Raw genomic sequence first — 27,111 nt, forward strand, 5'->3', positions numbered from 1 at the left:
CAATTGAGGAGTGGAAAAACATTGCCTGGTCCAACTTAACCCGGTTCCTGTTGTGTCATGCTGATGGCAGAGTCAGTATTTGGCACAGGCAGCATGAATCCATGGCACCGTCCTGCCTGGTGTTAACGGTACAGGCTGGTGGCAGTGGTGTAATGGTGTGGGGAACGTTTTCCTGGCACACATTAGATCCCTTGATACCAATTGAGCAATGTTTCCATTCCCCAAAGAATTCCAGCTGTTCTGGGGCCAAAGGGAGATCTGACCCGGTACTAGGTGGGTGTACCTAATATACTGGCCGATGTATATTTGTATTATATTTTCATTGGTTTGTCATGGTGGTTCTCATCTACCCCTCTCTAGTTCTACCGGCCGCTGAGTGTGCGTGTGGCTCTAACTGGGCTGGAGATCTGGAGTGACCAGGATAAGATCCGGGTTGACAAGAGTCCCTCAGACACCCTCAACCGCTTCCTGGAGTGGCGCACCAGAGAGCTGCTGCCCCGCCTGCGCCACGACAATGCTCAGCTCATTATGTGAGTAGTCAAATGGACTTGGTTGAAGGTTATCGTGCCTTTCTCACACCTGTACATTATGGAAGCAGATCCATCCCAAATACATGAATATACCAGTGGATGGCCTCTTTGTGAAAATAGACTAACTATAACTGTATGTGTTTGATCTGTTCCAGGGGGGAGTCATTTGATGGAACTACAGTGGGAATGGCATCTCAGTCTTCCATGTGCTCCAAGGACCGGTCAGGAGGGGTCAATGTGGTGAGTTAGTTAGCCTCAGTTAGGTTTATCAGTGGAGTAGAGGGGCAACTGCCCCACAATGATAGTATGAGTCTGGTAGTTGACTGACTCTGTGTGTCTCCCTCTCCCTCTCTGTGTGCAGGATCACCTGGTCAGTGTACTGGGGGTGGCGTCCACCATTGCCCATGAGCTCGGGCACAATTTGGGCATGAATCATGACACGGCCGACCGGCGCTGCCAGTGTCAGAACGAGCCACGCCTGGGAGGCTGCATCATGGAGCCATCTACTGGGTGAGGTGCTATGGGGCTATGGTGGGCTAGGTTTGACGTGCATTACAAAAGCACCAGGCCATGCAAAGTCAATGATGCAAAACAGAAAGGGTCAGTTATGTGCAGCTCAGTTGCCAAGTATTATGTTCATTTTAATGCACTTGTAAGAAGCTCTGGATAAGAGCATCCACTAAATGTCTTGCTCTCTTTGCCCCTCTGACCCAGGTTCATGCCAGGCCAGCTGTTCAGCAGCTGCAGTGCCAGAGACCTGTCCCTCAGCCTGCTCCACGGTGGGGGGATGTGCCTCTTCAACGTGCCCCAGCCTGAGAAACTGCTGGGGGGGCCACGCTGTGGAAACCTCTACGTGGAGAAGGGAGAGGAGTGTGACTGCGGCCTGCTGGATGTATGTTGGACAGTAAATTTGATATTTTTAGGGAGGTCAGCATAGCTCACCATAGATGCAGGTTGACATTTATTTTGATGACTCTTGCCCTGGAGGCAGCACTGAGCGGTTTCCTCTAGATGGGCCAGCTGTTAAGTCCAAATTGGCTAAATCATATAAAATGTATTAAAACAAAAATCTGCTTTTTGGTCTTAATTTAAGGTCCGGCGTAAGGTTAGCAGTGTGGTCAGGGTTAAGTTACGGGTTAGGTTTAGGTTTAAAATCAGATTTTATGACTTTGTGGATGTGCCAGCTACTGACCACCCTGCAGAGCTGCCTCCAGGACAAGATTCATCACAATGAACACCAACCTGCCACCATAGATGATAATTCAATGAACAGACTATGATTTAGGTCAGGGGTATTCAATCAGGGGGCCCGCGAAAATATAAAATAAATTACACATTTTATTTTGTTATTTCAATGTTTATATTACTAACGTATGATGGTGGTCCCTGGGTCGCAGTTTGCCTGGGAGGGGATCCCTGGAAAGGAAAAGGTTGAAGAGCCCTAACTTTAGGGTTTATAGGATGAATTATTAAGTGTCTGTCTCTCTGGATGTCCAGGAGTGTAACGATCCTTGTTGCAACGCCACCACCTGTAAACTGGTTCCTGGGGCCCAGTGTTCCTCTGATGGCATCTGTTGTGACAACTGCAAGGTGGGAAAGCCTCTCTCCCTCTGTGTCCTTCACCGGACCCTTACTGATACACTCACTCACTCACACACTCATTCAACCTCATCACTGAACACACTACTGAACACCTACATTTAAAATCAGCTCAGGTTGTTAGTATCATATTTATTATAACTATAATTATATATGTTATAACTCAGATTTGTATGTTCTTATCTAGTACTGTTCTGTATTTTGTCATGTATTTGTATGTTTTATGTGGACACCAGGAAGAGTAGCTGCCTCATGTGCAATAGCTAATAGTGATCCTAATAAACTAAACTGTTACATGATCTGTCACAAGAAACTGAACAAAGGTCCAAATCGTAAACTCCTTTACTGATTTACTGTCTATTTTCTCTGTCTAACCAGCTGCGTACAGGTGGATGGATGTGTCGGCAGCCCCTGGGGGAGTGTGACCTCCCTGAGCACTGCACCGGTGCCTCTCCCTACTGCCCCCCCAACGTGTTCCTGCAGAACGGCGAGCCCTGCGAGGAAGGCTCCTCCTACTGCTACAGCGGTGTCTGCGCCAGCTTCAACACACAGTGCCAGATGTTGTGGGGACCTAGTGAGTTACACTATTGGTCAAATGTTCTGGACCCGATAACCCCACTGTGGGGAGCTAGTGGCTAGTTATTTGAACTTGTTTCAGTACTTTGACCGAGTTCTGGACTGACTGGTCAGCGGAACTGGAACTTTTTAAAAGCAACAGAGAATACTTCCCTGGACAAAGGATTCCTACAGTTGAAGACGGAAGTTTACATACACTTAGGTTGGAGTCATTAAAACTTGTTTTTCAACCACTCCACAAATATATTGTTAACAAACTATAGTTTTGGCAAGTCGGTTAGGACATCTTTTTTGTACATGACACAAGTAATTTTTCCAACAATTGTTTACAAACAGATTATTTCACTTATAATTCACTGTATCACAATTCCAGTGGGTCTGAAGTTTACATACACTCAGGTGACTGTGCCTTTAACCAGCTTGGAAAATTCCATCATGGCTTTAGAAGCTTCTGATTTACATAATTTCAGTCAATTGGAGGTGTGGATTGTATTTAAAGGCCTACCTTCAAACTCAGTGCCTCTTTGCTTGACATCATGGGAAAATCAAAAGAAATCAGCAAGATCTCAGAAAAAAAATTGTAGACCTCATCAAGTCTGGTTCATCCTTGGGAGCAATTTCCAAATGCCTGAAGGTACCACGTTCATCTGTACAAACAATAGTACGCAAGTATAAACACCATGGGACCATGCAGCCGTCATCCCGCTCAGGAAGGAGACGCGTTATGTCTCCTAGAGATGAACGTACTTTGGTGCAAAAAAGTGCAAATCAATCCCAGAACAACAGCGAAGGACCTTGTGAAGATGCTGGAGGACACAGGTACAAAATCATCTGTATCCACAGTAAAACGAGTCCTATATCGACATAACCTGAAAGGCCACTCAGCAAAGAAGATGTCACTGCTCCAAAACTGCCATAAAAAAGCCAGATTACGGTTTGCAACTGCATATGAGGGCAAAGATCATACTTTTTCGGGAAATGTCCTCTGGTTTGATGAAAGAAAAATATAACTGTTTGGCAATAATGACCATCGTTATGTTTGGGGGAAAAAAGTGGGAGGCTTGCAAACCGAAGAACACCATCCCAACTGTGAAGCACGGAGGTGACAGCATCATGATGTGGGGGTGCTTTGCTGCAGGAGGGACTGGTGCACTTCACAAAATAGATGGCATCATGAGGAAAGAAAATTGTGAATATATTGAAGCAACATCTCAAGACATCAGTCAGGCAGGAAGTTAAAGCTTGGTCGCAAGTGGGTCTTCCAAATGGACAATGACCCCAAGCACACTTCCAAAATTGTGGCAAAATGGCTTAAGGACAACAAAGCCAAGGTATTGGAGTGGCCATCACAAAGCCCTGACCTCAATCCTATAGAAAATTTGTGGGCAGAACTGAAAAAGCTTGTGCGAGCAAGGAGGCCTACAAACTTGACTCAGTTACACCAGCTCTGCCAGGAGGAATGGGCCAAAATGCACCCAACTTATTGTGGGAAGCATGTGGAAGGCTACCCGAAAACATTTGACCCAAGTTCAACAATTTCAAGGCAATGCTACCAAATACTAATTGAGTGTATGTAAACTTCTGACCCACTGGGAATGTGATGAAAGAAATAAAAGCTGAAATATATCTCTCTCTACTTTTTATCTACTTCTACTTTTTATTCTTAAAATAAAGTGGTGATCCTAACTGACCTAGGACAGGGAATTTCTATTAGGATTAAACGTCAGGAATTGTGAAAAACTGAGTATAAATGTATTTGGCTAAGGTGTGTGTATACTTCCAACTTCAACTGTATATATAATGTCACTACTAGTGATTGAAGAAACTGATTTGGCGAGTTATGACATATCAAATCTTCATATCCCATATGTTGCAGAGTTGGAGAATTGAGATTGGCTCATAAGGCAGTGTTGTTCAGACACTTTTACTGTATGATCTTTGAGACAATTATGATTGTTTAAACTTCCTTTTCTTTTAAGATTCCACAAGGGCTCCGTCTGTCTGCTTTTCCTCCGTCAACAAACAGGGCAACAAATACGGCAACTGTGGCCAGATGCCAAACGGAACCTACATCCCCTGCCCTAGCAAGTAGGTTCCATGTTCATTAGGGCACATCGTAGCAAATTGTTTTGCAACAGACAACAAAATTAGCATATTTTATTGGACAAGTTAATGTAGTCCTGCCTTGTTTCAGTTCTTATTCTTCAATTTGGTGCCTAATGAACACTTCTATATGTCTGACTGTTGCTCTGACTGTGTCTGACTTTTCAGAGATGTGCATTGTGGGAGGCTCCAGTGCCAGGGAGGCAACGACCGTCCGTTGCTAGGCACCAGCGCTGAGATCCTGACCACCAAAGTAAAATTTAACTACAGCGACTTTGTCTGCCGGGGAACCTACTTCCACCTTGGCGACGACGTCTCCGACCCTGCCATGGTGGCACAGGGCACCGCGTGTGGTTTTGGCAAGGTGGGCATTTCCTCAACTATAGAAATACAATGCAAAATACTTCTGTTTTTGTGGAATGGGTCATTTGACCTTTTGGAATAGGAGAGGTTTTCTGTGTTGTTATCTGAGTTTATGTAAATATCTAAAATGATGATTGGTTTTACTGACCATGTTGTGGTTCAGGCCTGTTGGAACCAGCAGTGTCAGGATGTGTCTTTGTTCGGCGTCGAAGATTGTCAGAGCAAATGCAACGGACACGGGGTGAGCAAACCGGCTGCCTGTCTCCCCTTATAGGAGTTATATTGTATCGCTCACAATGGACTGGCTCATACTGTTGATGTTAAATGAATAATATGGCTCAATATCCTCTCTCTGACATTGCCAGGTGTGCAACAGCAATAAGAACTGCCACTGTGACGTGGGCTGGGCTCCTCCAGACTGTAGGTCCACGGGTCATGGAGGCAGTGTGGAAAGTGGCCCTGCAAGAGCACCTAGAGGTACCTCACCATTCCTCTGTTAATGCACAACTTGACTGCACTCATAGATATACACTCAAATCAAATGTATTTATAAAGCCCTTCTTACATCAAGTGCTGTACAGAAACCCAGCCTAAAACACCAAACAGCAAGCAATGCAGGTGTAGAAGCATGGTGGCTAGCAAAAACTCCCTAGGAAACCTAGGAAGAAACCTAGAGAGGAACCAGGCTATGAGGGGTGGCCAGTCCTCTTCTGGCTGTGCCAGGTGGAGATTATAACAGAATATAGCCAAGATGTTCAAATGTTCATAGATGACCAGCAGGGTCAAATAATAATAATCACAGTGGTTGTCGAGGGTGCAACAGGTCAGCACCTCAGGAGTACATGTCAGTTGGCTTTTCATAGCCGATCATTGAGAGTATCTCTACCGTTCCTGCTGTCTCTAGAGAATTGAAAACAGCAGGTCTGGGACAGGTAGCACGTCCGGTGAACAGGTCAGTGTTCCATAGCTGCAGGCAGAACAGTTGAAACTGGAGCAGCAGCACAGCGAGGTAGACTGGGGACAGCAAGGAGTCATCAGGCCAGGTAGTCCTGAGGCATGGTCCTAGGGCTCAGGTCCTCCGTGTGTGTGTGTGTGTGTGTGTCCGTGTGTGTGTGTGTGTGTGTGTGTGAGAGAGAGAGCATACTTAAATTCACATAGGACACTGGATAAGACAGGAGAAATACTCCAGATAACAGACTGATCCTAGATCCCCGAGACAAACTACTGCAGCATAAGTACTGGAGGCTGAGACGGGAGGGGTTGGGAGACACTGTGGCCCGATCTGACGATACCCCGGACAGGGCCAAACAGACAGGATATAACCCCACCCACTTTGCCAAAGCACAGCCCCCACACCACTAGAGGGATATCTTCAACCACCAACTTACCTTCCTGAGACAGGGCCGAGTGTAGCCTACAAAGATCTCCGCCACGGCACAACCCAAGGGGGGCGCCAACCCAGACAGGAAGATCACGTCAGTGACTCAACCCACTCAAGTGGCGCACCCCTCCTAAGGACGGCATGGAAGAGCACCAGTAAGCCAGTGACTCAGCCCCTGTATTAGGGTGAGAGGCAGAGAATCCCAGTGGAGGGAACCGGCCAGGCAGAGACAGCAAGGGTGGTTCGTTGCTCCAGTGCCTTTCCGTTCACCTTCACACTCCTGGGCCAGACTACACTCAATCAAAGGACCTACTGAAGAGATGAGTCTTCAATAAAGACTTGAAGGTTGAGACCAAGTCTGCATCTCTCACATGGGTAGGCAGACCATTCCCTAAAAATGGAGCCCTATAGGAGAAAGCCCTGCCTCCAGCTGTTTGCTTAGAAATTCTAGGGACAGTTAGGAGGCCTGCGTCTTGTGACCGTAGCGTACGTGTAGGTATGTACGGCAGGACCAAAATCAGAAAGATAGGTTGGAGCAAGCCCTTGTAATGCTTTGTAGGTTAGCAGTAAAACCTTGAAATCAGCCCTTGCCTTAACAGGAAGCCAGTGTAGGGAGGCTAGCACTGGAATAATATGATCCAATCTTTTGGTTCTAGTCAATATTCTAGCAGCCGTGTTTAGCACTAACTGAAGTTTATTTAGTGCTTTATCCGGGTAGCCAGAAAGTAGAGCATTGCAGTAGTCTAACCTAGAAGTGACAAAAACATGGATACATTTTTCTGCATAATTTTTGGTCAGAAAGTTTCTGATTTTTGCAATGTTACATAGATGGGAAAAAAAGCTGTCCTTGAAACAGTCTTGATATGTTCGTCAAAAGAGAGATCAGGGTCCAGAGTAACGCCGAGGTCCTTCACAGTATTATTTGAGACGACCGTACATCGATCAAGATTAATTGTCAGGTTCAACAGAATATCTCTTTGTTTCTTGGGACCTAGAACAAGCATCTCTGTTTTGTCCGAGTCCAGCCAACCACTTCCTTATGTCTGAAACACAGGCTTCCATTGAGGGCAATTTTGGGGCTTCACCATGTTTCATCGAAATGTACAGCTGTGTGTCATCCGCATAGCAGTGAATGTTAACATTGTTTCCAAATGACATCACCAAGAGGTAAAATATATAGTGAAAACACTCCTTATCTTAATCAAATCCTGGAGAAATTGGAACACCGTATCAATAAAACTAGGATGAAATAAGTAACCTGCACCCAGCTTTAATTCTATGTCTGCCATGATAACCAAGAACACAATATTTTCTGTATCTCCAGGATCCGACCCGGCACGTGTGGCCTTGCTGGTCATCTTCCTCTTCGTCCTGCCAGTGGTTCTCCTCTTCCTCGCCCTGCGTTTCCCCCGGTGTCACCGCAACCTGCCCTGTCTGGGCACTACCAGCCTCTTCCACAAGGGCACCGGACGCCAACAGAGCCGGTGAGAGCCCTGACCCAGGGGACACCAGCTATGTGTTCACATATTAGTTACAGTGTTTATATACTATGTATATGTTTGCGCAGTGCAGAAACCCGCTATCAGTATGGACAGAATTACGGCCATAGTGTTTTTTTTATAGTTATAATGGAATGAAAGGGGCTATATCCAGCTAGAGTATGTGCAAGTTTGAATTGGACATGCACAAGGTTTATCTTGCACTTTATCACTCAATGAAGGTCAGAGTTAACTGTGTTTTTCCCTACCCATGATTCAATGGGGTCAGTGTGGCCCATAGTGAGAAGTGGGGCTTGGTGTTTGCTGTGGAACAGGCTAAAAGGTACTAAATGTTAAGGGTAGAATAAAGCCATGGAATTAGTTCTGGGCTGTTGTCTTTATGACGAATTGTTACTGAAGTGCAACGGTAATACTTAGTGATCCATATAACACCCAAGAGTCTCTCTAGTTTGCAAAAATATCTGAACTTTGGTCCATATTAAAATAACTCACTATAATCTAAAGAGTGACTAAATTTGATTGATCAGTTTTAGTTCAACAGGTGTTTTTTGACTAAACAGCTCCTATACTAGCGATGCACTTTAAGTAGGATATAACGACAAAGTAAATGCTACCAAGAGTTTTGGGAAACTCACCCCAGTTCCCCATTTCTTCAATGTTTTATATAAGACTCCTTTAGAGCCGGTTTCGTGGATAGTGATGGTGACCATTCTGTAGAGTCTCAGTTCTATACGCTTATTTTAAGCGTTACTTCTGTCAACCTCATTTTTACTAATACTGTAACACTGCAACGACCGCTGACTCTTAAGAACCAGAACTGATTATTCCCCTAGGTTGTAAAATCATGTATGCCAGTGTATTGTAACCAAACACCCATTCTTTGAGGGCTTGACCAGTGTTCTAGAGAAACATCATTCTTATCTCTTATGACAGTTCTCAGCTTACTATTTGTAACGCTTCAGCACACCCATTATTGAAATTGTGGTATGAACTTTAAGGTAATGTGTTAATGTGTGAGTGTGTGCTGTCTCCCAGGACGCCGGCCACAGAGCGAGTGGATGCTCGTAACGGGGAGCAGGTCCAACCACTGAGGTACCACTGGAGCCGCCAGAGTGACATCCAAATGACCCCGTCTCCGCCTTCTAACAAGGTACCAAGATGACCCAGCCTTGCCTTCCCTGGCTCTCACTGAAATCGTTTTTCCACCTACACTGTTCCTATGTGCCCCTTGTTACAGGTACATGGAATCGATAACACTGACTTTGTTGTAATAATATTAGTCATTTAGCAGACGTCAATCTCTGTGTTGACCCACATGAAAAACATACTACCGTTTACTATAGAATACTATAGTACTTACTGTAGAATTCTGTAGTAAACTGTAGGATAGGGATTAACATGGGTAACCGAGATCCCTTAACTGACCCAGGAAAACACATTTCCCGAAAATATTAAATGACAAGACCCGAAAAATTACAAAAATGTTCCCCAATGTCGGCACTAATGCAATTCCACAAAATACACATGTGCAGCAAAATATTTAATAGCACATTATCCAAACAGGTTGTCGCATGGTAGCCTTTAGTCTAGCGTATTTACTTCACACAAAGTTGCCATAAATTCAAAGTAAACGCATAATTGCCACTACTGAACTGCACACATGACCCGAATGCAGTTAATGAACCCTACAGGAAACTCCTACAGTATAGCCTATAAAAGAACGTGTGCCTCTTTGAGCTGTCATTGTGACTCTTCAGACATTCACACATTAGATAGGCCTACGCACAATTTAGTACATAGTCATCTCTGTCACAGACATGAAGTCTGTGGGTAGGCATGAGGGAAAATGATATTTTCTCCTGTACGAATGCCTAGGCTATTTTCTTATCCAAAATCCTGACTCCTGTCTTGCATGAAAATTCCTAACTTTAATCTGTAATCCATAGGTTGCATTATCAAAGCACGTCTCTGGCCTATGCATGTCGAACTATCGCTATCACATTTCCCCTGCTTCTGTGCTCTGTCTCAGACTTTCTGCCCATAGATCTTCAGTAGAGAATGTGTGCTCAACTAACAATATGGGAGTAGATATGGATATTTTGAAAACGGGTGTTCTTTGTTAAGATACTTTGATATTTAAACTATTTCCACTCTTCATCTCCCTCTTTTCACTCTTCATTCATGAGCTGATCTGCTATCTGTATAATCACCAACTCGATTTTTGCCAAATATAGGAGATATTCTATCATTCGTTGAAGGTTATCTAGCAAGATTAGCCACTCTAGTCATTTTACTTTTGTTTGACTGCCATTAAAGTTTGTTTGATTATACATCTCAATGCTTTGGGTGCGCTCTGTGCGACCTGAAATTTGCTGAATTAATTGAGGAACATAAGGCTCAGAATTTATGAATGGCCTGTTTCGCAATTCACAACAATGTCATTGGCGATCAAAGATCAAAGACAGACTCTATAATTACTAAATATCAGTTTAATTTTCTCTGAAATCTGTACTGTCTTATTTTGGGAGAATTCTGGCTTAGTGACCATATCTTGGTTTTAAACTTGGTTTTAAAATGGGCAAATCAGGGCTCGCCGTTCTGCAGGAACACGTTGGGGGGGCAGTAGGGAGAGGCACCGGTGCGGTGCAAAACCTTTGGGATAAATATTAATTATTCGAGGGTATTGAAACTTGTCTTGAAAATATTCATCCTTACTGCTGAATACTATACTACACACTACTATTCCCCTCGATCGTGTAGTGCTTACTATAGAAATCTGTAGTGTACTGTAGAATACTATACTACACACTGTAGTATACCTTAATCATGTGTAGTAGTTACTATAGAATTTCTACCTACTGGTTATGGAAGTGTTTTAGTAGGAGAAAAGAGAAAGCAGCCAATTCTATGTCAAAGATAATAAAACAAAAATACTATAGTAAAGACTATAGTATTTTAGGCTTGGGTAGTATACTGTATACTGGGGTATTTGAAATAGCCCCGGGATGCTTTTTCAATACTGTCAATATCAATGAAACTATTTCATACATTTTTTAAATACTTTGAATATTTGTAGCTACTTTGTAAGCAAAGTACCTGCAGTCAACTTGTGCAATACGTTAGGAGATAAAGAAGATTGCGTTCTTCATTTCAACTGTCACATTATTTTTAACGGTAGTCGGTAGTCCCTAATCACATGGTGTTTGTCTACAAGCACACAACGACTAGAGACCGGAGCCTTGTGAGTCACTCACTGTTGCGCAGGACACGCCAGGTGATATAGTTACAGTATGGAATTCATCACTAAATGTTTGACAGCTAGATATCTTCTAACTATTAATTTAACTGTCTAAAATGTGCTCAATACTCTGTAGTTTTGCATTTGGTTTGCTAATTTAGTAGCTAGTTATTTAGTAGCCAGCAGACCTGTGTAGATTAAAATGTACCTCAATCCAGGGATGAGAAATGTGAGGTACTCCGAATTGTCCCATTATCTTCACGGTGTAACAGTTGGGATAATGGGACCATTCAGAGTACAAACCATTTCTCATCCCTGGATTGAGGTACGTTTTCTGAGCCATATCTTGCACTGACTCCGTGCTGTCTTAATATACACAGGAATGCTGTCTGAACTAGTGCAGCTGTAAGTCAGCAGGTAGAAATTTCTGGCTAGTTATCTAGCTTAGTGGTCAGCTTCTTGTAAAATCAGCATTGGTAACCTTTGGATTACAGAGGCTGAATGGGGTTTGAAAATAGCACCCCTTGTGTTCAGTGCCACTATTACAGAATATCCCGGGATGACATAAGGTCGGTATGACAATCTGGATACCGCCAAAGCCTATAGTATACACCATAATCTTTTAACTATAGCAATACTACTGCATTTATACTATAGTCAATTAGTATAAAAACACTACAGTAAATACTATAGTATAAATTATAGTAATACTACAGCATTTACAATGCCTTCGGAAAGTATTCAGACCCCTTTACTTTTTCCACATTTTGTTAGGTTACAGCCTTATTCTAAAATGTATTTGTTTTTAAATTCCTCATCAATCTACACACAATATCCCGTTTGCTCATTTATAAAATAAACTGAAGTATCATATTTACATAAGTATTCAGACCCTTTACTCAGTACTTTGTTGAAGCACATCTGGTAGCGATTACAGCCTTGAGTCTTCTTGGGTATGACGCTACAAGCTTGGCACACCTTTAATTGGGGAGTTTCTCCCATTCTTCTCTGCAGATCCTCACAAGCTCTGTCAGGTTGTCAGGTCCACAGCTATTTTTAGGTCCCTCCAGAGATGTTTGATCGGGTTCAAGTCCGAGCTCTGGCTGGCCCACTCAAGGAAATTCAGAGACTTGTCCTGAAGCCACTCCTGTATTGTCTTGGATGTGTGCTTAGGGTCATTGTCCATTGTCCCATTCAGGCCAAAGAGTTACATCTTGGTTTCATCAGACCAGAGAATCTTATTTCTCATGGTCTGAGAGTCTTTAGGTGCTTTTTGGCAAACTCCAAGCGGGCTGTCATGTGCCTTTTTCTGCTGAGTGGCTTCCGTCTGGACACTCTACCATAAAGGCCTGATTGGTGGAGGGCTGCAGAGATGGTTGTCCTTCTGGAAGGTTCTCCCATCTCCACAGAGGAACTCTAGAGCTCTGTCAGAGTGACCATCAGGTTCTTGGTCACCTCCCTGACCAAGGCCCTTCTCCCCCGATTGCTCAGTTTGGCCCAGGCGGGCAGCTCTAGGAAGAGTTTTGGTGGTTCTAAACTTCTTCCATTTAAGAATGATGGAGGCCACTGTGTTCTTGGGGACCTTCAATGCTGCAGAATTGTTTTGGTACCCTTCTCCAGATCTGTGCCTCAACATGGTCCTGTTTCGGAGCTCTACAGACAATTCCTTCGACCTGATGGCATGGTATTTGCTCTGACATGCACGGGTCAACTGTGGGTCCAATCAATTTAATTTACCACAGGTGGACTACAATCAAGTTGTAGAAACATCTCAAGGATGATCAATGGAAACAGGATGCACCTGAGCTCAATTTTGAGTCTCATGGCAACGGGTCTGAATACTTATGGAAATGAGGTATTTCTGTTTTTTGATTTAATAAATGTGCTAATATTTCAAAAAAACTGTTTTTGCTTTGTCCTTATGGAGTATTGTGTGTAGATTGCTGAGGATTTATTTTCTTAATCCATTTTAGAATAAGGCTGAAATGTAACAAAATGTGGAAAAAGTCAATGGGTCTGAATACTTTCCGAAGGCACTATATACTATAGTATTTTATAAATGTGGGGAGCTATTCCTGAATGTTGCAATGTTATAGACAGGTCTATCTTGTTCAAGACTCATGTTTTTGAATTTGTAGAGGAGGATGAGGCTACATGTGTAGCGGGCATTTCTATGAGTTGTAAGATTGGCCTGAATAAGGGGAGCATAAAGAAAATAGAAAAAGCATCTAACATATTAACAAGGTCTACAGTAACTATACCGAACAAAAATATAAACGCAACATGCAACAATTTCAAAGATTTACAGTTTATAAAAAACATATGGAAATCAGTTCATTCAAATACATTCATTAGGCCCTAATCTATGGATTTCATATGATGGTCACAGATACCTTAAAAAAAGGTAGGGGCGTGGATCAGAAAATCAGTCAGTATCTGGTGTGACCACCATTTGCCCCATGCTGAGCATCACATCTCCTTCGCATAAGGTTGAGCAGGCTGTTGATTGTGGCCTGTTGTTCCACTCCTCTTCAATGGCCGTGCGATGTTGCTGGAACACACTGTCGTACACGTCGATCCAGAGCAACCCAAACATGCTCATTGGGTGACATGTCTGGTGAGTATGCAAGCCATGGAAGAACTGGGACATTTTCAGCTTCCAGGAATTGTGTACAGATCCTTGCGACATGGGGCCGTGCATTATCATGCTGAAACGTGAGGTGATGGCGGCGGATGAATGGCATGACAATGGGCCTCAAGATCTCGCCACGGTATCTCTGTGCATTCAAATAGCCATTGGTAAAATGCAATTGCGTTCGTTTTCCGTAGCTTATGCCTGCCCATACCATAACCCCACCGCCACCATGGGGCACTCTATTCACAGCGTTGACGTCAGTAAACTGCTCGCCCACGCGACGCCATACATGCTGTCTGTCATCTGCCTAGTACAGTTGAAACCCGTGATTCATCTGTGAAGAGCACACTTCTCCAGCGTGCCAGTGGTCATCAAAGGTGAGCATTTGTCTACTGAAGTCAGTTACGACGCAAAACTACTGTGAACTTCCCTGATACAGTTTCTGACAGTTTGTGCAGAAATTCTTCAGTTGTGCAAACCCACAGTTTCCTCAGCTGTCTGGGTGGCTGGTCTCAGACAATCCCGCAGGTGTTGAAGCCGGATGTGGAGATCATGTGCTGGCGTGGTTACACGTGGTCTGCGGTTGTGAGAAATTAAAATGTAATTCTCTGGCAACAGCTCTGGTGGACATTTCTGCAGTCAGCATGTAAATTGTATGCTCCCTCAACTTGGGGCGGCAGGTTAACTTACTGGTTAGAGTGTTGGACTAGTAACCGGAAGGTTGCAAACCCCCGAGCTGACAAGGTACTAATCTGTCGTTCTGCCCCTGAACAGGCAGTTAACCCACTGTTCCTAGGCCGTCATTGAAAATAAGAATTTGTTCTTAACTGACTTCCCTAGTTAAATAAAGATAAAATAAAATAAATAAACTTGTGACAAAACTGCACATTTTCGAGGGGCCTTTTATTGTCCGCAGAACTAGGTGCACCTGTGTAATGATAATGCTGTTTAATCAGCTTCTTGATATGCCACATTTTTCAGGTGGATGATTTATTTGAGCAAGGGAGAAATGCCCACTAACAGGGATGTTAACAAATGTGTACACAACATTTTAGAGAAACAAGCTTTTTGTGTGTGTTGAACATTTCTGGGATCTTTTATTTCGGCTCATGAAACATGGGACCAACACCTTACGTGTTTCATTGATATTTTTGTTCAGTGTATGTTCTCAAGTGACCAATTCATATTTTCTCAATCTGAGAGTTGAATATGTAATGCTTAATTCTAATAACTAACTTACCCTCCAATGCATGTTTCCATTGGCTGTCAGAACCCTTTGACTCCTGTTTTCTCAGATTCAGGACAGACCTGCTCCACCTACTAAGCCACTCCCTCCTGACCCTGTCTTAAAACAAGCCCAGGTAACCTGGCCTAGGCCTGTGAGGTGATGGGTAGCTTGAAAAATGCTTGTGTGTGCAATGCAATGAGATGAAATCACTACATAAATAATAATTAGTCATCTATAAGAATCCTCATGTTTTCTAGAACTAACATTCTGTCTCTTTTTATGTATGCGTAGTTGCAGTATTATAGCAAAGTCCTGTTTTGTTCCTCTACTTTTTCCATATATCCATCTTTAGATAAGAAAGAAACGGTCAGCCCCCACCAAGCCCCTGCCCCCCCGACCCCAGCCCCCTTAACAACTAGGTACAGTCAAAGGTTGCCATTTAATGAGGAGGTCTTCATCCATATGTAGCAGCAGTAGCAGTAGCAGTAGCAGTAGCCGTAGCCGTAGCCGTAGCAGCACCACCAACACAGTTGATTCTCAAGCAATCACCCTTTTTCTATCTATGTTTAGAGGGCCATGCCATCACAATGTTTCTTTAAAAGGATTCTATGAAGGGGCCTCCTGAGTGGCGCAGCGGTCTAAGGCACTGCTTCGCAGTGCTTGAGGCATCACTACAGACCCGGGTTTGACCCCAGGCTGTGTCGCAGCCGGCCGCGTTGTTAGGGGAGGGTTTGGCTGGCCGGGATGTCCTTGTCCCATCATGCTCTAGCGACTCCTTGTGGCACGCTGACTTCGGTCGCCAGTTGTACTGTGTTTCCTCCGACACAGTGGTGCGGCTGGCTTCTGGGTTAAGCGAGCAGTGTGTCAAGAAGCAGTGCGGCTCGTCAGGGTCGTGTTTCGGAGGACGCATGGCTCTCAACCTTCGCCTCTCCCGAGTCCGTATGGGAGTTGCAGCGATGGGACAAGACTCTAACTACCAATTGGATATCACGAAATTGGGGTAAAAATATTTAAAAAATGTATTTAAAAAAAAATGTCAGTCAGTCTGAATGGATACCTGCATGTACAGGGTGACTTAAATTATGTTGAAAACTAACCACAGCATTACTTTGATTACTTAGCATTACTTACTAGCATGGGGGGGAGCATGTTCTTCCTTTTAGTGCCAAGAGTAGCCACAGCGTCTAATGCTTAACAAAGGTTTCATTTGGACAAGATTAACTCTCCTGTTTAGACATGTAAATCTGTCACTTAGCGAAAGAACCCTCCACATGAACAAACTCTCTATCCCCAGCTTAGATCTGGAAGAGTAGCCTATGTGCTGAGACAATGATTGAACTAGTTGATAAAGACCGTGGCTCCACACACCAGAGTTGTTTTATCTCTTTATTTCCAATCACTTTTGTAAATTGTAATACTTGACTTGAATATTATGTGATGATGCCTACAAAACACTTGGCATTATTACATAACATTCAAATCTACAGCTACATAGTTAATTAGCTGACGCCCTAGAATCAATGTACACTGAGTGTACAAAACATTAGGAACAAATTCCTAATTTTGAGTTGCAACCCTTTTTGCCCTCAGAACAACCTTGAATCGTCAAGGCAGGGACTCTCCAAGGTGTCAAGCATTCCACAGGGATGCTGACCCATGTTGACTCCAATGCTTCCAATAGTTGTGTCAAGTTAGCTTGATGTCCTTCAGGTGGTGGACCATTCTTGATACTCTCGGGAAACTGTTGAGGGTGAAAAATCCAGCAGTGTTGCAGTTCTCGAGCCACTCAAACCGGTGTGCCTGGCACCTACTACTATACCCGGTTCAAAGGCACTTACATCTTTTGTCTTGCCCATTCACCCTCAGAATGGCACACACACACAGTTAATTTCTCAATTGTCTCAATGCTTAAAAATCCTTCTTTAACCTGTTGCCTCCCCTTCAATTACTGTACACTGATTGAAGTGGAATTAACGGGTGACATCAATAAGGGATCATAGTTTTCACCTGGTCAGTCTGTCGTGGAAAGAGCAGGTGTTCCTAATGTTTGTACACTCAGTGTATATTCCATACCACTGTTCCTCAAAAAGTATCTTATGGTCTTTGGTCAAGTTGCTGATTTCTAAGTTTTGTTCAGTGTGGGTAAATTCATCTCATCTGTATGGCTTTGAGGAGCACTGGTGTCAATCATCTTTCCCTCTTATCATCTACTTCCATGATTGGAATCTGTCTTGTCAATAGTAGCGTAATGGATTCAATTCCATTACTTTAGAGTGCATTTGTAACCTGCATGGAACTAAGCATGATGGCGAATAAATAGAGGTAGCTGTCTCGTCTCTGTGGTTTGCTAATATAAATAATTTGTCTTTGTCTCATTGCATGGGAATTGGTCTGAAGTTTGTTTTCATCGTACAAATAGTGAACATTTTGGAGTATTGTGACACTACTCTGTAGAGTCTCATTCAGTATTCTGTTAGAATACCCGAATAGTCCCTTTCCTTTGGTTGGTCTCTTCCACCCCTCACTCTCATTCTCTCCATCTATTCCTCCTGTTCTTCTGTTTCCGTCCGTTATTCTAGCCATCGTTGAGTCGGCCGGCTCCTCCCACCAGGCCTCTACCCCCTGACCCTGTGCTAACAGGCAGCCAGGTACCAGAGTAGCATGTAGACATGGCTGCATGTGGGCATTGGGTCTGATTGGTTGATTTATGTGACGAGTGTGGTTGGTTGGTTGGTTGGTTAATTGATTGTGGAGGGATTTAATGCTTGATTGGTGCGATTGTGTGGTTAATTGATGTGTATGTAGTTGATTGGTTGATTCAATGGATTGAATGATTTGAGAAAATTAATCTTAATCAGACTAATCAAGCTTTAGTTCAGAATTGTATTGTATTGCTGAATTTACAGTTATGTACAAATGCAGATCAAAGTACTTCATATTCACTCACTTGGAAGTGGCTCTAAAAGGTGGTTACAAAAGAATGCACAGCTAATCTATGGCTGTAGGTAATGGCAATGTTGGTAACTAATTGAAAATAAAAAATTATTTAGGTGAAATTAGCATTTTAAAGTTAAAGTACAAACTGCAATGTATTAATTTGTGATACTGCATTTGTAAATTAAACCATGTTTAATATATTGGTGTGATGTAAATACACACGCCGGCCAGTTTATTAGGTACAGCACCCCGTTCACGAGTCGTGGCCGTGTCATCGAGACGTTAAGTGACTGTTTGATTGAAGGTTAGAATGGACAAAACAAGTGGCCCAAGCAATTTTAAGCGTGGTATGATTGTCAATGCCAGGCGCGCCGAGTATCTCAGAAACGGACGCCTTCCTGGGCTTTTCACACACGACAGTGTCTAAGGTTTACAGAGAATAGTGCTAAAAACAAAAAACATCCAGTCAGTGGCAGTCTTGTGGGCGAAAAAGCACGTTGATGAGAGAGGTCGAACGAGAGTGGCAAGAATCGTGCAAGCTAACAGGCGGGCCACAAACAGACAAATGGCCCAATATAACAGTGGTGTGTAGAATAGCATCTCGGAATGCTACTCGTCGGTCCTTGTCACGGATGGGCTATTGCAGCAGACGACCACACCTTGTTCCACTCCTATCAGCTAAAAATAACAAGAAGCGTCTCCAGTGGGCAAGTGATCATCAACACTGGACAATCGAGGAGTGGAAAAACATTGCCTGGAGTGGCCTGCGCAGTCCCCAGATCTCAACCCAATAGAGCATCTTTGGGATGAGATGGAACGGGCTGTTTACAGCATGGATGTACCGCCGTCCAATCTGCAGCAACTGCGTGATGCCATCGAGTCAGCGTGGACCAACATCCCTGTGGAACGTTTGAAACCTTGTAGAATGCCCCAAATAATTCAGGCTGTTCTGGAGGCAAAGGGGGGTGTCTGACCCCGTACTAGATGGGTGTACCTAATAAACTGGCTGGTGAGTGTAGTTTGCATCATCCACGTACAAGCAGGCAACCTTCAACACGTCAATAATAGCAAGTCGCATTAATTATTTCTAGTACTATTAGCAGAACAGTTAACTAAACCAAAAGTTAATTAATTAAATCTACGTTTGGTCTAGAGCCCATCCCTGCAACTCCAGTCCTCGGGGCCGTAGTGGTCACACTAGTTCCTTATCCCTAGCAAACACTGCTGATTTAAACTAATTGCGTTTTTGAACTGAAGATCATTAGTTGATTATTGGAGTCATGTGTTAGCTGGGGCAAAAGTGACACCAATTAGGCCCCCAAGGATTGGAGTTGGTCTAGACACCTCAATTTTCAGTTGTCTTGTCACAGTTACCTAAACTCTGTGACGATCGGCTATAATCAACGAAAATCATTGTATCACACCTGGATTGTATTATATGTTTATTTTGTATTTTTTTCAGGCCCTTGTACAACCCAAAAAACCACCAGCACCCAGGAAGTCCTTGCCTTCAGAGCCCCCGTCACATCCCACCCACCCTGGGTACATTGCATCTGGTGCCCCCCTGCAACATGGAGCGAGTATAACTTCAGTTCCACCTGTTGGCCCTCCTGTTGCAGCTGTCCCTTCCAGGTACTTCAGTGGCTGTATTGTTCGGCTAATTTGATGAATGTTTAGATGTCAAATGAATGGGCAGGTAGACACATACAGTTGGCGTTGTACATTATTGTAACAAAAGCTGGAGGTGACCTTCTTTTATATCTTTCTATGTCCCTCTCTATCTCACATAGACGTGCCCCTTTACCTCCAGTACGGACGTCACAACCCAGGAAACCCAACTCGACACCTCCGGTTTAACTGCCAAAGATCCACAAAACCACTAAGATTCTGAGATTCTCTTAAACCGGACCTGAACGCATGAATTGCACTGATTCAGCCAAGAGTTTTATTATGGAGAACCTTACAGGAAGGCTCAGAACCCAGAAGTCTCCAAATGAAGGCTGCTTTTCACTCTCCCTGCCCCCCCTAAACTATTTCCTGTTGTCTTCTTCCTGAGAGACTGACAGGTGCCTTACGTGTCGTGTTGGGACAGACTGGGGCTCCGAGCAAAGCAGAGAAGGTCTGGAATGTTCAGTCAGGTTGATCCGTTGGCCATTAAGAAACTGGATGGATGTAGTTAAGTATCCGTCAAAGATGTAACACTTCTTGAAAACTGTGTGGCTTTTGACATTAACTGACAATTACAAAAATGGATGTCTACACAGAGGCTAAGCTCAATTGAGATTAAAGGCCCAGTACTGGTTTTATGGCATTGGCACATTTGAATGTGCCCTGTGATGCTTCAGAAAAACATATTACTCTTCTACTTATAGGTTGAAGCCCAAGTCATCCTCCCAATCTGACTGTGGCCACCACTTTTGCACCATTTTGCAGTATTTTATTTTAAGTGGCTTGGCTAATGCAGGCCTCAGGAAACCAGTCCTGACCACCCCCTGCTCTCTTTCTGGAATAAAGAAGCATGTCAACACTTTCATTCACCGCAATGATTTCTTTGATCTCCATCACAATGGTGTCATTGAGGGGGAGGACCTTGCATGCAACCCTTTCTGACTAACCCTTGAGATGAAATGAGAATAGTGTCACAGAAACCTTAGTTCTTGATTGCAGAGCTGTACAACTAACTGCACAACTGTAAATACCAGAGAATTCTAACTTGCCTACTAGTTTTAATTCTACAATAATGGCTATTTAAAGCCAAAGAGATGGATCTCTGGAGAAGTGAGGGGGGAAGTAGATTGAACTTTGAAATGATAGGCCACTTCTCGAAGACTGACCTACGCTGCGACAGAAGACCGGTTGCCTTTTTTGTACCTTTGGTGATCAGTTGTGCCGCACCAGTGTAAGCCAGAATGAGTTAAGTGCACTCATAGAATGAGGAGCTCTTTTAAATGAGTCTTCACATATTCAGGTAAATTAAAACCAAGCCATGGGATTCACTTCTTTAGGATTGGTGGGTCCCCTGTGGGACGGTTGAGCGAACGTAGGCTAATGCGATTAGCATGAGGTTGTAAGTAACAAGAACATTTCGCAGGACATAGACATATCTGATATTGGCAGAAAGCTTAAATTATTGTTAATCTAACTGCACTGTCCAATTTACAGTAGCTATTACAGTGAAAGAATACCATGCTATTGTTTTAGGAGCGTGCACAGTTTTGAACATAAAGTTATTAATGAACAAATTAGGCACATTTGGGCAGTCTTGATACAACATTTTGAACAGAAATGCAATGGTTCCTTGGATCAGGCTAAAACTTTGCACATATACTGCTGCCATCTAGTGAACTATTTATAAATTGCACCTGGGCTGGAATAATACATTATGGCCTTTCTCTTGCATTTCAAAGATGGTACAACATTTTTTACAAAAAAACGGTTGGTTTCTAATTTGTATTCTCTTTTACCAGATCTAATGTGTTATTCTCCTACATTCCTTTCACATTTCCACAAACTTGTTTCCTTTCAAATGATACCAAGAAAATGCATATCCTTGCTTCAGGGCCTGAGCTACAGGCAGTTAGATTTGGGTGTCCTTTTAGGCGAAAATTGAATAAGAGGGGCCGATCCTTAAGAGTTAAACTGGGGAAACGCTGACTGAATGTACGGGAAAAAAACTATAGGCTCACACTTTACATTAAGTCACAGCAATGCCATGTAGTTACACCAAATATATAATTTTCTCAGTCTTATTTCATGTAACTAGATTGTTAATTAATGTAAAACATATTGTCACTTATCTTTTTAGTGCAATTCCAGCATTGTTATCTTCCTTCTCTGCAGTACAGTGTACAGCTAGTTACCAAAGTAGTTTGAGTAACTTCATGGTATAAGGGCAACTTAATATAAAGTGTTATGATGTTCTGGAATAAACCACAATATACGCATTACTACTCCTGAAGTGGTGAGCCACCAGTACAGGGGCTGTATGTCGGCAGGCAACAGTATTGATTTTGCCTGCATGTCATGAAAGTGTATTTCATTTCTAGTGAAAGATTGTTTTCCAAGTCAAAACGTCTGTTTGTCTTCCATTTAATGTTTAAAGTGATGAATTACCAGCCTTATGAGTTTTAAGTTGAGCACTCCACGGCAACATGGCTAACTGTGTCTATACAGCAAATAGATGATTTTGTGTATCAATGGTGGCTTATTTAGTCAAAGAGAATTTGGCTAGCAGGTATGATAATTGAAACTGATAATCTTCATCCTGATTTGAAATCTGCCAATACTTCTTGGTCATTTGGATAAATGAGTACTGGTATCCATTACAAGCATTTCAGATCATTTGACTGTTCATTATTTTGATTAATTACTAAAGTTGTCAACTTTGATTATGACAAACTCTAAATGGTGCAGGCATGTTATTATGCCTTCCATCGGTCCATTTGATTTAGAATTTGTAAATGTCCTTTATGGACCTTCTACTGACTATGATCTGTTCCAATGTTCTGAACACACTCTCCCTTTGGTTCTATTCATATGTCTTACATTTCTAATACGACTGATTATCAGTATGAGAACACTCAGATGTAACACGAATTGTTCCGAATTTTGCTCAATGCAATTATGGGAGGGTCTTTTCATGAAACTGTTCTACTTTGACCTCTGTCTGCATTTTTCCTACTGTCTCAATTGAGACGTTCACTGCTGCTGAGGGAAATAAAACAGACTGTGGAAAAGAGACTGGTTGTGTTTTCTGCTTAATTTTCTTTTGTATTAACCTTTTGGGCTGACTTACCCTTTCACACAGTGATATCACAGCACTAGGTGTGCAACTAAGTTGAAACAACACTGGGTGCTTGAGAAGGAGGAAGGTGTTAACTAGCTTGCATGCCAATTTGATCAAATACATTCTTCTCATACATGGTGTGAGTGTGTGCATGCAGCCCGGATTCACAGTGACTGGTTTCAGGGGATGCAGATGTGAGAAGAGATGTCATGTCGCTCTCACGTTTAACACAAAAGGAAACGTAACATAACAGAAGGCTTAATTCTGAGAAGTCAGACTTCCTCTGAGCATTTGCTATGAATTTTGAAGTTGTCTTATGGGGAAATATTTCTTCGTCTATCTCCAAGTAATGGGAGATGAGTTGGTTTATTTTGTAACATTTCTTGAAAACCCTTTTGGATCCATAAGTGTAGGTTTTGGTGAAATGGCACAACTGCACTACGCACCATTCACTCTTCCTTGCACACAGTTGTAGAATGTGTGTTGTTCAAAATGTTGTATTTCAAAACTTGTGTACTTAACACTAAAAAAGCCGGGCCTCGAGGGAACCCACTTTGAACCAATGAGCAGTCATTTTTACTGCAACATTCTAACAGTCTAATAAATACATTCCATATATGCTATCGGAAAATGTTTTAGAAACAGATGCCTCACAAGTCTTCAACTGGCAGCTTCATTAAATAGTACCTGCAAAACACCATTCTCAATGTCAACAGTGAAGAGGCGACTCCAGGATGCTGGCCTTCTAGGCAGAGTTGCAAAGAAAAAGTCATATGTCAGACTGGCATATAAAAATAAAAGATTAAGATGGGCAAAAGCACACACCTGACAGAGGAACTCTGCCTAGAAGGCCAGCATCCCGGAGTTGCCTCTTCACTGTTGACGTTGAGACTGGTGTTTTGTGGGCCATTTTGACTTTGTTTCTGGCCATTTTGAGCCTGTAATCGAATGCACAAATTCTGATGCTCCAGATACTCAACTAGTCTAAAGAAGGCCAGTTATATTGCTTCTGTAATCAGCACAACAGTTTTCAGCTGTACAAACATAATTGCTAAAGGGTTTTCTAATGATCAATTAGCCTTTTAAATTATAAACTTGGATTAGCTAACACAACGTGCCATTGGAACACAGGAGTGATGGTTGCTGATAATGGGCCTCTGTACGCCTATGTAGATATTCCATAAAAAAATCGTCAGTTTCCAGCTACAATAGCCATTTACAACATTAACGTCTACACTGTATTTCTGATCAATTTGATGTTATTTTAATGGACAAAAAAATGTGCTTTGCTTTCAAAAACAAGGACATTTCTATGTGACCCCAAACTTTTGAACGGTAGTGTAGGTCTGCCAACCTCTGTCCAATGCACTTCCTCCCACAGAGGTGAGGTGATTGGTTGTCTTGGTCCACGTCCATCCGTCCTCCGTACCCTCTCCTACTTCCCAATGACGCTGACAGTAACCACAAGTGGTTCATTTGTGTAACTTGGTCAAAAACCTGTAACGAGCACATGTTCATTAAGAGCACATGTTAAGGTGGCTCCGAAGAGGATGGCTGACATTTTACATGCTCCTAACCAATTGTGCTTTTTTGTTCGTTTTTCTGCATTTTTTGTAAATTATTTTTTTAAACTTTATTTTTACATAATGTTGCTGCTACTGTCTCTTATGACCGAAAATACCTTCTGGACATCAGAACAGCGATTACTCACCACAAACTGGAAGAAGCTTTTTACTTTAACGAGTCTGACGAGAAGGATACACTGCTCTCCCGGGAACAGGCACCAAATCCCCATCATTTGCATGAAGAAAAGACAGAGGAAAAGAGGACACAGATCGGGCTGCCTTCTGAGAATCCGTAGGCGAGCGAATAAACTCACACTGCCATCCATTCTACTTGCAAAATGCAATAATTGGAAAATAAAATTGATGACCTACGATTATGATTATTCTACCAACAGGACATTAAAAACTGTAATATCTTAAGTTTCACCAAGTTATGGCTGATTGGCGACACGGATAAGATAGAGTTGGCGGGATTTTCCATGAACCGGCAGAACAGAGAAGCTACATATGGTAAGACGAGGGGTGGGGGTGTATGTCTTTTGTCAATAACAGCTGGTGCGCGATGTCTAATATTAACGAAGTCTTGAGGTATTGCTCGCCTGAGGTAGAGTACCTTATGATTAGCTGTAGACCACACTGTCTACCAAGAGAGTTACCTATATTATTCATAGCCATCTATTTACCACCACAGACCGATGCTGGCACTAAGACCGCATTCAACCAACCAACTCTATAAGGCCATAAGCAAACAAGAAAATGGTCACCCAAAAGCGGCCCTTCTAGTGGCGGGGACTTTAATGCAGGCAACCTTAAATCAGTTTTACCAGCATGTCACATGTGCAACCAGAGGGAAAAAAACTCTAGACCACCTTTACTCCACACACAGAGATGCATAGAATGCTCTCCCCCGCCCATTTGGCAAATCTGACCATAATTCTATCCTCCTGATTCCTGCTTACAAGCTAAAACTATAGCAGGAAGTAGCAGTCACTCGATCAATAAGGAAGTGGTCAGAAGACACGGATGCTACGCTACAGGACTGTTTTGCTAGCATAAACTGGAAAATATTCCGGGATTCATCCAATGGCATTGGAGTATACCACCTCAGTCATCGGCTTCAAAAATAAGTGCATTGACGACGTCGCCCCCGCAGTTACTGTACGTACATATCCCAACCAGAAGCCATGGATTACAGGCAACATCCGCATCAAGCTAAAGGCTAGAGCTGCCACTTTCAAGGAGTGGGACACTAATCCGGACGCTTATAAGAAATCCCGCTATGCCCTCAGATGAACCATCAAACAAGCAAAGCGTCAATACAGGATTAAGATTGAATCGTACTACACCGGCTCTGACGCTAGTTGGACGTGGCAAGGTTTGAAAACTATTACGAACTACAAAGGGAAACCCAGACGCAAGCTGCACAGTGACGCGAGCCTACCTGACGAGCTAAATGCCTTTTATGCTCGCTTCGAGGCAAGCAACACTGAAGCATGCACGAGAGCACCAGCTGTTCTGGATGTGAGGAAGACCTTTTTAAACAGGTCAACATTTACAAAGCCGCAGGGCCAGATGGATTACCAGGACGTGTACTCAAAGCATGCGCAGACCAACTGAAAAGTGTCTTCACTGACATTTTCAACCTCTCCCTGGCTGAGTCTGTTATATCTACATGTTTCAAGCAGACCACCATAGGCCCTGTGCCCAAGGAAGCGAAGGTGACCTGCCTAAATTACCGCCCGTAGCACTCATGTCGGTAGCCATGAAGTGCTTTGAAAGGTTGGTCATGGCTCACATCAACAGCATCCTGCCGGATACCCTAGACCCACTCCATTTCGGATACCGCCCCAACAGATCCACAGATGATGCAATCTCTATTGCACTCCACACTGCCCTTTCACACCTGGACAAAAGAAACACCTATGTGAGAATGCTGTTCATTGACTACATCTCAGCGTTCAACACCATAGTGCCCTCAAAGCTCATCACTAAGCTAAGGACCCTGGGACTAAACACCTCCCTCTCCAACTGGATCCTGGACTTCCTGACGGGCCGCCCCCAGGTCGTAAGGTTTGACAACAACACGTCTGACATGCTGATCCTCAATACTGGGGCCCCTCGGGTGTGTACTTAGTCCCCTTCTGTACCCCCTGTTCACCCACGACTGTGTGGCCAAACACGACTCCAACACCATCATTAAGTTTGCTGACGACACAACCGTGGTAGGCCTGATCACTGACAATTACAGCCTATAGAGAGGTCAGAGAACTGGCAGTGTGGTGCCAGGACAACAACCTCTCCCTCAATGTGAGCAAGACAAAGGAGCTGATCGTGGACCAGAGGAAAAGGTGGGCCGAACAGACCCCCATTAACATCAACTGGGCTATAGTGGAGCGGGTCGAGAGTTTCAAGTGCCTTGGTGTCCACATCACCAACAAACTATCATGGTCCAAACACACCAAGACAGTCATGAAGAGGGCACGACAACACCTTTTTCCCCTCAGGAGACTGAAAAGATTTGGCATGGGTCCCCAGGTGCTCAAAGTTCTACAGATGCACCACTGAGAGTATCCTGACCTACTAAGCTAATATATGTAATTGTTTAAAGAAGGTCATACCAAGGATCCTTTAGATATTTGATTTTCAATTTTAAGTAAAATAGTATAAATAG

General features: G+C 43.2%; 1 protein-coding gene across 4 annotated transcripts in view; it reads left to right on the forward strand.

Annotated features, from left to right (window-relative positions):
* Positions 1-22,829, forward strand: part of LOC109901936 (disintegrin and metalloproteinase domain-containing protein 15) — a 40,214-nt gene extending 17,385 nt beyond the window's left edge. The window contains exons 9-24 of one of the 4 annotated variants that reach the window (XM_020497953.2): positions 361-530; positions 686-770; positions 892-1,040; positions 1,245-1,422; positions 2,028-2,120; positions 2,508-2,703; positions 4,685-4,793; positions 4,977-5,172; positions 5,335-5,412; positions 5,537-5,648; positions 7,877-8,036; positions 9,087-9,201; positions 15,220-15,285; positions 17,732-17,800; positions 19,552-19,721; positions 19,880-22,829. In XM_020497953.2, the coding sequence (XP_020353542.2) occupies positions 361-530; positions 686-770; positions 892-1,040; positions 1,245-1,422; positions 2,028-2,120; positions 2,508-2,703; positions 4,685-4,793; positions 4,977-5,172; positions 5,335-5,412; positions 5,537-5,648; positions 7,877-8,036; positions 9,087-9,201; positions 15,220-15,285; positions 17,732-17,800; positions 19,552-19,721; positions 19,880-19,946 (2,013 nt within the window). In that variant the 3' untranslated portion in view covers positions 19,947-22,829. The remainder of the gene's footprint in view (positions 1-360; positions 531-685; positions 771-891; positions 1,041-1,244; positions 1,423-2,027; positions 2,121-2,507; positions 2,704-4,684; positions 4,794-4,976; positions 5,173-5,334; positions 5,413-5,536; positions 5,649-7,876; positions 8,037-9,086; positions 9,202-15,219; positions 15,286-17,731; positions 17,801-19,551; positions 19,722-19,879) is intronic. The other 3 variants (XM_031786889.1, XM_031786888.1, XM_031786890.1) reach the window with 3 other exon arrangements.
* Positions 22,830-27,111: the final 4,282 nt, after the last annotated feature.

This window comes from Oncorhynchus kisutch, linkage group LG13 (assembly GCF_002021735.2).
Source record: "Oncorhynchus kisutch isolate 150728-3 linkage group LG13, Okis_V2, whole genome shotgun sequence".
Classification (NCBI taxonomy): domain Eukaryota; kingdom Metazoa; phylum Chordata; class Actinopteri; order Salmoniformes; family Salmonidae; genus Oncorhynchus; species Oncorhynchus kisutch.